The sequence below is a fragment of the Anomaloglossus baeobatrachus genome, chromosome 12 (assembly GCF_048569485.1).
Source record: "Anomaloglossus baeobatrachus isolate aAnoBae1 chromosome 12, aAnoBae1.hap1, whole genome shotgun sequence".
Lineage (NCBI taxonomy): Eukaryota > Metazoa > Chordata > Amphibia > Anura > Aromobatidae > Anomaloglossus > Anomaloglossus baeobatrachus.
The window spans coordinates 53,388,085-53,400,218 of NC_134364.1; the positions used below are offsets into that span (position 1 = coordinate 53,388,085).

At 40.5% G+C, this 12,134-nt stretch overlaps 1 protein-coding gene across 1 annotated transcript in view; it reads right to left on the reverse strand.

Moving 5' to 3' along the window:
- Positions 1-317: 317 nt before the first annotated feature.
- The window catches only part of SPTBN5 (spectrin beta, non-erythrocytic 5), a 365,978-nt gene continuing 354,161 nt past the window's right edge, over positions 318-12,134 (reverse strand). The window contains exons 66-70 of the mRNA XM_075330185.1: positions 10,564-10,655; positions 5,967-6,052; positions 3,941-4,007; positions 1,747-1,799; positions 318-1,520 (exon numbers count right to left, since the gene is read on the reverse strand). Coding sequence (XP_075186300.1) covers positions 1,411-1,520; positions 1,747-1,799; positions 3,941-4,007; positions 5,967-6,052; positions 10,564-10,655 — 408 coding nt within the window. The 3' untranslated portion in view covers positions 318-1,410. The remainder of the gene's footprint in view (positions 1,521-1,746; positions 1,800-3,940; positions 4,008-5,966; positions 6,053-10,563; positions 10,656-12,134) is intronic.

Here is a 12,134-nt window from a genome sequence, read left to right on the forward strand (position 1 = left end):
TGTGGTTATGAGAGGTCACACGGTCCGTGTGAAAAAACGGACGTGTAACAGAAAATAATAACATGGGTACGTGTGGCATCCGTGTTAAAAACTGATGTCACACGTCCCTGAAACACAAACGTCTGAAACCGGCCTTAATCTTTTATTTTTTTTTTTGTGATTTTTGCAAACTGTTTTCCTTTGTGCAAATTTTGAGTAATATATTTTTGTACAATTCGTTTTAATCTTATTTCCTTGGAGGTTCAGTGTTCACCAAGTTCATTATGACATACGTCTAAGAAATTTTTTTTTTTATTATTAAAGTACAATTTTCTTCATTTGGAAAGTACATTGTAATAAATAGATTGCTGAGGAATGCTTTATAATTTAAATATATTTTGTACTTTAGAACATTAAATAAAACTAAATTAAAATATGCATCACACTTAAAAGTCGGACACTTGTAAAACAATGTCATTAATCTAACACAGATACACCGATCAGCATGATTTTGCAGGTAAAAACTGTTGCATCTCTGAGAAAAAAAAAGGCATGGACATTAACAATCCCACATCAGTGTTTTTTTTGGCCAGACATCTGTTTCTACCAATAAATTAAATGCCTTCATGTAATTCCATTATTAAAACAATAAAATACAAGTCAAATTACAATTGTAATAATTGAAAAATACTATGGAAGTTTGTATTCTTTTTATCTATATTTTTCAAGTTCTTAACTTTTTCTTTTTTGATTTTTTAAGAAATTCGTCATGGCATAATAAAACCATCTGTTACCTCCCATCCCCAGGTCCAGCGCTGTCTCTGTCGGTGATTGTGCACTGGCTGCAGCGGTGACACTACATGAACAGCACTGCAGCCAAACACGGAGTTCAGCAGCCCAGGATGTCTACATGCGCAGAGCTCAGTGATTGGCTGCAGCGGTGTGTTGTGATGTCACTACTGCAGCAGTCTCACAATAAATGGAGACCCAGGGAGAGTATAGCAACATGATTTTATCATTATTATTAACACTGCCATTAAGAATTAGTTAAAACTGTCTAAGGTGGGAAACCCTTTTAATTCATCACTGATCGGGGGCTTTCACATGCGCCATATTAATGCTGATTTTTATGGATAGAAAAAAAAAAAAGATCTTTCCAATAAATTCTCTTTCCATCATGAGCCGCGGCTGACATTGGCCTATGTGAAAGCCCCTATGTGATCAGTTTTGTATAATATGAGCTCATTAGTCTTTATTCCTGGAGTGAGAGAAATTCTCGGATTGCTTGGTCCCGATATTGGTTTTGTATGTTACTTCTTGTAAGTGCCCTGTGAGGGTGCCCACCCCTCGTCTCAGGTTCGTAGACTGTCATGAATGTAGTTGGGGGCATCACCCAACAGTTTCGGAATATTGGTCCATGTATTGGTCACTTTACTTCCTGAAGAACTTCTTGAAGACGCTCTTCTTCTGCTTCTCTTTAGCGTCGTCTGTTTCGACCAGTCTTGGAGAGTAGAAGTCGGTCTTCTCTGATGTGATATAGACTGGTAGAGGGGGAAAAAAAAAGAAAAAATAGAGGGGTATTTTATGATTGTGTGAAGACATTCACTGGTGCCATCTTTAGAATTAGGGTATCTGGTCTTTCATCATGATGTATGGGCAGAGACCCTGATTCTAAAGATGTGTCACTTACAGATAGGGTAGGGAAAACCTTGGTAACAGATTCCCCTGATAATGATTTTGTACCTGCACATATTTTCACATTCTTACCTCTGTTAGCAGAGAATGTATGGCCATTGCTCTCTGGTTCAAGTGATACTGTCCTGTAGAGAGAAAACCGTGACATTAAAGTGTTAATCATTATTTATGCAAATCTTAAGGTTCTCTACATTAGATAGTGGTAAGTCAAGCATCCTCCCCACATAGCTGCCCCCCCCACTTCCACCCCCCTCTTGTGTTTGTGAACCAAAGGGTCAACCATTGATGTTCCAATAACCAGATTTGGGGTGAAGATTTGGGAGTCAACCATACACTATATTATATCATTGGGGGATCAGGCAACCGAAACTACCAAGCTGAACTATCTGGCCCTGCACTGTATGTTGGGAGGCTGAGATCAGACTTGGATCCTGATTCAGCAAATCCACCATGTGTCAGTCACTGTACTTGTGTGTTTGTGTGAATCAATCTAATAACTCTCCATTAGCGATGAGCGAACACTTCCACACTCGGGTGCTCGGTACTTGTAATGAGCAATTAATGCTCGGATGGGCGTGACTCCACTATCCGAGTATAATGGAAATTAATGGGAAACTCGAGAATTTTTCCGGGAAATCTTCCAGAAAAATGCTCGAGTTCCCAATTAACTTCCATTATACTCGTTAAATGAGTCAAGCCCATCCAAGCGTCAAACTGCTTGTTACATGTACAGAACACCCGAGCATGGTAGTGCCCGCTCATCACTAGGTACAAGTACCGAGCACCTGAGCATGATAGTGCCCGCTCATCACTAGGTACAAGTACTGAGCACCCGAGCATGGTAGTGCCCGCTCATTACTAGTTACGAGTACTGAGCACCCGAGCATGGTAGTGCCTGCTCATCACTAGTTACAAGTACCGAGCACCCGAGCATGGTAGTGCCCGCTCATCACTAGTTACGAGTACTGAGCACCCGAGCATGGTAGTGCCCGCTCATCACTAGTTACGAGTAATGAGCACTCGAGCATGGTAGTGCCCGCTCATCACTAGTTACAAGTACAGAACACCCGAGCATGGTAGTGTCTGCTCATCACTAGTTACCAGTACTCAGCATGGTAGTGCCCGCTCATCACTAGTTACGAGTACTGAGCATCGTAGTGCCCGCTCATCACTAGTTACGAGTACTGAGTACCCGAGCATGGTAGTGCCCGCTCATCACTAGTTACCAGTACCAAGCACCCGAGCATGGTAGTGTACAGTCATCACTACTCTCCCATTCATCAGCACAGGCATTATGTTCAATTCTTGATTTACTTTGAGAATGGGGCTTAAGACAATGTTCATGTCCCACGACTTGGGAATCACACAGTATTGTATTTTTGTTGTGTTGCAATGCAGTAAAGTTTGCCCTTTTGGAAGATTGTCCTCCCTCTCTCCCTGTAACTGCTCTGTCAGTACCCCCTGCCTCCTTACCCAGTTAGTGCATGTCAGCCATCTTGCTAACATCATCTCTATAACACCAATCTTACAGCTAAAACAAGCAATATACACAGTATTACTCTTGGACGAAGCACGGTAGCTGCGAAACGCGCGTCAGTGTTCGTGGGGGCCGCTGCACTGATACCTTCTTGGATATTTTACTATTTGGTAATATGAATTGTGCCTTGCAACCTTAACCTCACTGTCCTTATACATAATAATTTATTAATTATCTATCTTGTAATAGACTGACTGTGACTTTTACTGCTAAGCACATATTTGATAACTAATTGTTTTACTATCCTGCTGGTATATGTTGGTGTGTATTTTTCACCACTAGTGCCGTGCCCCCCATGTGTATTATTCCATCCATCATCTGGGTGGTTCCATTTGATTCATTTTTACCTAAATTTATTGTTAATAAAGCATTTTGAAATTTATACTGTGTATATTGCTTGTTTTAGCTGTAAGATTGGTGTTATACTATGTAGCAAGCAATTGATGATATTGTGGTATTGGTGTTATAACATCATCTCTTTGCAGCTTTGGTTCAGAATTGTCATTTTTACCTACTATCCTTTGCCTAATACAAGAATTCAGCAGGAAAATAAACCTTTTCTTCTGGAATCTTCATATATTCCTCTGCAGTGGAGTCAAGCGATCTCATGAAGTCTCTACATGTAAGTAGTGGCACATACCGATAGAAATGGTGTCTCAAGCGCCCTACACTTGCAGCTTAGTTATTGAGTCAGAATAATAATCTATCTGTATGTTCACATTTGCTTACCTAGGAATCGCTCTGACCGGTGAGTAAGCAGGTTCCTCTCTTTTCGTTACAGGCTCTGCTGGGGAAACTAAAAAAATAGACATATGCATCATACCTTTATTCAGATGGTATATTCTGGGCACTTGTAATTCTGCTGAACACTCCATTGTGAACATACGCCGTAAAAACCATAAAGAATTCTCGCATGTGGCACATTTATTGCAGAAGTTTTTAACCTAAAATATTCATCTCATACAGTACATCTAGTGGTTTTGCAGCATTTGTACTCCACCTTATACTATACACAGGGTGGTGGATTGGTGGATTTGTTTACTGCCCCTGAAGACACCAATCGCGTCATTTTATGGATGTCTTGTGTAATACGAACAATGTCCTACGTCATTTGTGAAGATTAGCTCATGTGAATTGTAATATACTATAATGTGTTGCTGAGTAAGGCAAGGTATGTGTTGCGTAGTATGAGTTTAGGAAGTTGCCGGACTGTAAGGACAGAGATAGTTAGGTGCTGGGACTAGCCCACCATGGGAGGAGTCAATTGAAATGGAGAGTGACTGTTCATCCTAGAGACATCCATGAAAACCTAGTGAGCGGAAATTATGGACGTATAGCTGGTAGGTCATAAAGGTTGCATACAGTGGGTGGTTGGTGGCAACAAAGGAGAAGAGACAGAAGTCAAGACAGCGTGAACCTCAAGTGTTGGCAGAAACACAGTGTGAACAGCATTGAAACGAGGGACATTTTCGAACGGAGTGGCCCCAGACAATAGGAGCCAGAGGACAGGTATCTAGTGTTTAGGCCCTTATTTGTCAAGGTAATGGGTTAATATTGTGAACATAGTCAACTAACCAAGCGGTTTCCCCCCTTAGTGTCCAGGAGTGCAAAGCTTAACTCCAGTTATGAAGGGACCCTTAGGGAGACTGGTTCTGGGAATGCAGGAAGGGAGGGGGACTGTCACAAATTGTACTATAACGTTGGGCTGGGTTCTGCTGGAACTCACAGAACCAGTAAGACCTGAAGCAACCCAGTGGGAACTAAGCCTGTGCCTGTGCCCGCTATCTGGAGCATGAAGTTGTAACAGAGCGTGAATTGTACAGTAAAGTGTTGTTTTTTAAAAAGAACATGTTGTCTCCTCATGCGAGTCGTCATCTGGTCCTGGCCAGCGGCAGTGTGTGGCCAGCATGGGTTCCCAGCTCACACGGCACAGGTCCACACACCCAGCCAGGATCAGTCTTTTCATGTAGCCTGTCGGGGCACCCGAAGTCAGTCCATCGCCCAAGACTACCGCCTCACGCCACTCTACACATACAGACTAGGAAGAGATAAGTGATGATATTCTGTATGTTTTCATTTCATGGTAAAGTAGCAGATTGTAGTACCACATCAAAGGGAAGGTGTTAGCAGATTTTTGCTATGTAATCTGAGAGCAGCATGATGTATTGTCAGAGACCCGGATTCCAGCAATGTATCACTTACTCAGTTGCATGGTTCAGTTTTGATAGTATCCCTATTATCTCTGCTGTAGATGTAGCAGTGGTTATAATGCTAAGCTGTGTATAACCCCACCCACACCCCTGATTGACAGCTTCCTATGTACACTGCATTCAAACAGGAAAAGAAAGGGGTTAATGCCGCGCATCAGCCAAATGAAGATGTAGCTTTGTTGATGAATTAATATCTTTTTTATTTCATAGGTCTATGTGTTTCGAGGTTGAATACCTCTTCCTCAGGACCAGAACATTAATTGTCAGCAAACTGTCAATCAGTGTTGGGGCTGGGGTTACACAATTTAGCTGGACTGCCTGGCACATGACACCTAGTCCTGCACTGATAATCTCCTGCTGATTGTATTGAAACTACAGCGACCTGCTGAGCAAGTGACTTATCAATGGCTGATTCTCAGATCAAGAGCACTTGGCGTTCTCCAGTGATCAGTAAGGTTTCCTATGGATAGGAGGTAACTTAAAAACTTGGCACCGACATTTTAAAGTTCAGATTCAATAGTAATATCACAAACAGAAATTCATACCGGCATTTCCATCAATGGCTTGGATCCAGATCTCCATCTTTTTAACAGTGGGTGCTGATAATAAGTATTCAGATCCATCAGTGGCCCTAGAAAGAGAGAAATGTTATAGTGGTCAGGGCCACACTGTGAAGGATTCATAGCTGTGGTCCTTTATTTCTCATCCTAACAAAACAGTCTCTCCACAAGGTAAAAATATCCCAACTGGGGGGAAAGAATAAAATCATATATACACAGAACAAAAATATAAATGCAGCACTTTTTTTTACTCCCATTTCTCATGAGCTAAACTCTAAGATCTAAGGGTATGTGCGCACGTTGCTTTTTACCTGCTTTTTACCTGCTTTTTTGCTGCTTTTTCTTCTGCGCTGTTTAATGCCAAAATGGATGCGTTCTTCTATTCAAGCAAAGTCTATGGGAATTTGGGTTTCTTGTTCACACTATGTTGTTCAAAATGCTGCCTTTTTGTGGCAGAACTTTTGTCAAAAACTCAGCTTTTCAAAGAAGCAACATGTCAATTGTTTTTGCCATTTGGGTTTTGCACTGCAAAGCTGAGTTTTTGACCAAAGTTCTGCCACAAAAAGGCAGCATTTTGAACAACATAGTGTGAACAAGAAACCCAAATTCCCATAGACTTTGCTTGAATAGAAGAACACATCCATTTTGGCATTAAACAGCGCAGAAGAAAAAGCAGCAAAAAAGCAGGTAAAAAGCAGGTAAAAAGCAACGTGCGCACATACCCTAAGACTTGTGCTATGTACAAAAGGCCTTTTTTCCTGAAATACTGATCAGAAATTTGTCTAAATCTGTGTTACTGAGCGCTTCTACTTTACAGAGATGCTGATTAGACAGCGTGATTATTGCACAGCTGGGCCAAATCAAGATGCTGATTAGACAGCGTGATTATTGCACAGGTGTGGTATATCAAGATGCTGATTAAACAGTGTGATTATTGCACAGGTGTGCCATATCAAGTTGCTGATTAGTCAGCGTGATTATTGCACAGGTGTGCCATATCAAGATGCTGATTAGTCAGCGTGATTATTGCACAGGTGTGCCATATCAAGATGCTGATTAGTCAGCGTGATTATTGTACAGCTGGGCCAAATCAAGATGCTGATTAGACAGCATGATTATTGCACAGGTGTGCCTTACATTTTTGTTCAGTGAAAAGGGATATGGTTTAGGTTTAGTGCTGTCAGGACATTACCCCTAAAATGCGATACTATGTGGCAAAATTGTGATGCAAAGTAAATCAGATAATAGAAGGTTTAGTCTAACTGCATGAAGCACTCTGATAAAATCGGTGCATCTTAAGACTTTAGAATGTCTTCTACATACGTTAAGTTTTTGCAGCAGGAATGTCTGAACCATTTCTGCATTTCTTAGAAAATAGCGTTTTTTTTACATGCGTTTTTGTGCAGGTTTTTCTCCACACATTAGTATGGGTGAATTTTGCAGCAAAAACACAAAGAATTGACATGCTGCGATTTAAATCTGATGCAAATCTACAAGCAAAAAAAAAGCATTTCAGGAATCTCATTCACTCTGCTGGCACTAGGAAATCCTTCAAGTTTTGTGTCAAATCTATGCAGAAAAAAACAAAAAACGCAACAAACAGCAACGAGTCTGTTTACATGAACCAACTAGTGGCGCTAAACCATCGATCGGGAAATATTTACAGATTAGCGGCCGTCTAATAGCCTGGTTACACAGTCACACCGCACTAAACAAGGCGCACTGAAGGATTTGTAATGGATCATTCAGGGCACAGAAGCGGCCATTGTTTTCTGCAGTGCGAGGCCTGTTTATACAGTACAATGCACTGCCAAGAATGATCATTAGTAAAGGGAAGCTGTCACCACTTTGACCTTTTTGAACTGCTAATATGGACATACAGGTTATAGAATGCTGAATAATGTACTGCCTCTATGTCTCATAGCAGATGCCTTTTTGTGGATAAATAATCTATAATCACTTTATGTAATTGCGCTCTTCCAGGCTATGGGGCAGATGCTGCCTGGAAGATAACTCCGCCTCCAGAGCGCCACACTAGTAACACCCCTTTTATTTAAACTAAGCTCTGGAGGCGGAGTTATCTTCCAGGCAGCATCCGCCCCATAGCCTGGAAAAGCTCAATTACATAAAAAGATAATAGATGATTTACCAACAACAAAGCGTTTGATATGAGACATAGAGGTATGACTTTTTTCAGCTATTACTTGTTTGCCCATATTAACAATTTAAAAAAGTCAAAGTGGTGACAGATTCCCTTTAACAAGCCAAAAGATCATTTCACCCCATGAAAGAGCGATTTGCTCATCAGGTAATTTGCAATCTGTTTACACTGCACGATTATTGCGAAACAAGCATTTCTAGGGAGGCTTGTTCAAGATATTCGTTCAGTGAAAATGTACCTTAAAGGGAATCTGTCTCCAGGTTTTTTTCTCCCCCATCTGAGAGCAGCATAATGTAGAGACAGAGACCCTGATTCCAAGGATGTGTCACTTACTGAGCTGTTTGCTGTCATTTTGATAAAATCAGTGTTTTCTCTGCTGCAGATCTAGCAGTTATACAGAGCTCATGAATATGTTGGACTACCTGCAGCACACCAAGTAGTCCTGTAATAATATACTGCTGATTAAACAGTGATTTTATCAAAACTACACTAAGCAGCCCAGTAAGTGACAGACCGCAGGAATCCGGGTATCTGCCCCTACATTATGCTGCTCTCAGATTTAGTGGCAAAAACCTGATGACAGATTTATGCCACCTAATCTCAGAGCAGCATGATATAGGGACAGAGACCCCTTTTCCGGTGCTGTACACGTACTGGGCTGCTTGTAGTTTTGATAAAATAATTGGTTTATTAACAGGAGATTATCACTACAGGGCTAGTAAATCCACTACCAAGTACTCCTCCATATTCATGAGACCTGTATAACACCCAACCCCACCAATGATTGGTAGCTTTCTGTATACACTATCCATAGGCAGAGATTTGCCATGGTGTGTGTGTGTGTGTGTGTGTGTGTGTGTGGGGGGGGGGTATACAGGGCTCACAATTCAGATACAAGAGGGATTTTATGAAAACTGCACCGAGCAGCCCAGTGCGTAATATATTGCTAGAATCAGGGTCTCTGTCCTTAAATCATGCTTCTCTCAGATGGGGTACCAAAAACCTGGTGCCAGATTTTCTTTAAAGAGGATCACTCTCTAAATTTCAGAATAAAAGCTGCATACATTAGTATATAACTCTTCGATCGAGTGAGGCTTGTTTACTTTCTTTAAAAATTAATGTCATCTTGGCTCTATATTGTTGCTTTATAAGACTTAAAAGGGTTGTTTCCGGAACAAAGTACATTTTAATTAATAGATTTTAATTGGATTTTTTTTCTAAAAAAATGTTACTTTTAAAACAGGCAGGGAAATGTTTTACCTCACAGAAAGAATCACCTGTGATTCTATGTTGTCCTGTCTATATACTGTAATTTGATTCCTCCTCTGCTCAGGAGCTGTACAGACCATATTACTACATGGTCAGACACAGCCATTACACAGTACATAGCAGGGACACATATATAACATTATCTCGGTACAGGAACATTTTCTTTAACCCATCCAATGGTGGAACTTATTTTTATTCAAAGATCTATTAATTAAAATGTACTTTGTTCATGGGACAACCCCTTTATGCTAAAAAGTGAGCGTACTCATGAGTCTAAAGGCCCTGTCACACACAGAGATAAATCTGCAGCAGATCTGTGGTTGCAGTGAAATTGTGGACAATCAGTGCCAGGTTTGTGGCTGTGTACAAATGGAACAATATGTCCATGATTTCACTGCAACCACAGATCTGCCAAAGATTTATCTCTGTGTGTGTAAAGTGGCCTTAAGCGTATTAAAACTTCACCCACCCTGCCTTACAGCTGCAGCTTGTACTGAGCAGTGTGAGATCTCAGCAGAAGGAGGGACACTGAGGTCAATGAAAATAGGCTCCAAAAAACCATACTGACAGGGAATTTAGATTGTGAGCCCCAATGGGGACAGTGTTGCCAATGTATGTAAAGAGCTGTGGAATTAACAGTGCTATATAAATGAATAAAAAAAAAATATATATTATATATATATATATATATATATATATATATATATATATATATATATATATATATATATATATATATATATATATATATATATATATATATATATATATATATATATATATATATATATATATATATATATATATATATAGGCTTATAAAGCCATTCTGTCATTCAAAGTTAGTACACCAGCCTTATCTGGTCTAAGAGATCTATATAGTGTATGGTGTTTATATTGAGAAGTCTAGTGACAGATGGAGTAATGCTGCAATTCCCTATATGCTGAATATCCAGGAACTCCTACATATAAAAAGAAAAAGAGACCTGTCCTTGATCCCTCCATTTTCAGACGCCCAGCACATATAGCATTCAATAATGGGAATACCCCTGGCTTTATTATCCGTTAAAACTGTGGTAATAAGAGTAATCTAAAATTTGTGATAATTAACTAATTAAGACTAGTGGTTCAGAAATGGCGGCTCGTACAGTACCTCACACAGAAAGTGTTCACTTTCTCCGCAGGATCCGTTATTCTTTCACAGACAGCGCCCCCCATGTTAACTGATGGGATTGCAGTTTCATTCTAAAAGAGATATACCTGCATTATCTATCATCTTTATCACTGAATACCGATAAACCTACCTCTACACAGTTCTGTGACTCAAATGCCACATGAACCACTTTGTCACATCTGTGCCTTTTAACTTGCCACTTTGCTTTATGACATGAAAAGACAGCGATTATACACACCGGGATTGTGGTCTCAGGGCTCCCACCATATAATAGCGTTCAGGTTTCCCTGCTAGCAAAGATATATCAAAGGGGATTGAGCACTGCCAGTTTTTACAGCAGATCAATGAACTCCTAATATGCTGCGGTCAATTTAAACAGCTGCATCTAAGGAGAGCGACAGAGGGAGATCGCTCCCTCTGTCATTATATTGGTTCCTCGAAGCAGAGCATGATAGCAATGGTAACATATTTGTTTGTAACCTATTTCTTTACTAATAAAGATCTATTCATTTGATTCTGGCCTTATGCTCAATGCTTTGTAGATTCTGTTCAATAGCAACAGAATCCCAAACAATTGGCTCTGCTGTGCCATATATTTCAGACTAAAAGACACACTCCCCCTTACCCCCCACCCCAAATTTTGAAGGAAAATGGGGTGTGTAGCTTATATTCCGAATGTATCTGGCTAACTGTGGTGGGGGGGTAGGTGGCAGCGATGGAGCAGGTCACAGGATGCAGAAAGCCGGTGGCTAGACTAAACACGTGTGTTTGCTATTAAAGAGAATGAGTATTCACTGCTCCCAGCACCCATAATCTTGCCTACCTCTCAGCACTGAGGCCGCTGCAAAGAAGTGGGCGTGATTATGGGTGTGAGAGCAGTGAATATTCATTTTCTTTAACAGCAGACTGACGTGATCGCCTCAGCCACCGGCTTCCTGCAGCAGCTAGGGCAATCACACGTGTCTGTTATTAAATAAGATGAATATTCACTTCTCCCCACACTCATAGTGAATATAGCCGGCAGCTGATGTCGACATGTAACTGGGGACACATGTCAGTGACATCCTGTACTGCCCCTCACTTACATGTCGAAATCAGTTGCCTGCATCAAAAGAGGATGCTACACACCTAGAGGAGCGAAGGTAAGGCGAGTATAATCGTTTATTTTTTTTATGTGTGGCATAACAAAAGTAAGGTATATACCAGGATGAAAAACATATAGAAATAATATGCCAGGATGATGGACTTGTATACCAGGCTGGCAATCATGTATACCAGGATGGGGGACATAATTACCAGGATGGAGGACATATACACCAAGATAGAGGATATGTACACCAAAATCGAGGACATTAGTACAGAATTAGGAGACATTACCCCATAACAGTGTCAGCAGCAGACCCCCATAACAGTACGTCATGACCACATTTTTACATTTTTTGCTTCAAATGTTTTTTTTTAATATTTTCCTCCTCTAAAAGATAGGTGTGTCTTTTAGTCCAAAAAATACAGTACTTGATTTTGTATTTTTTCCAGCTAATTGCAGGGTT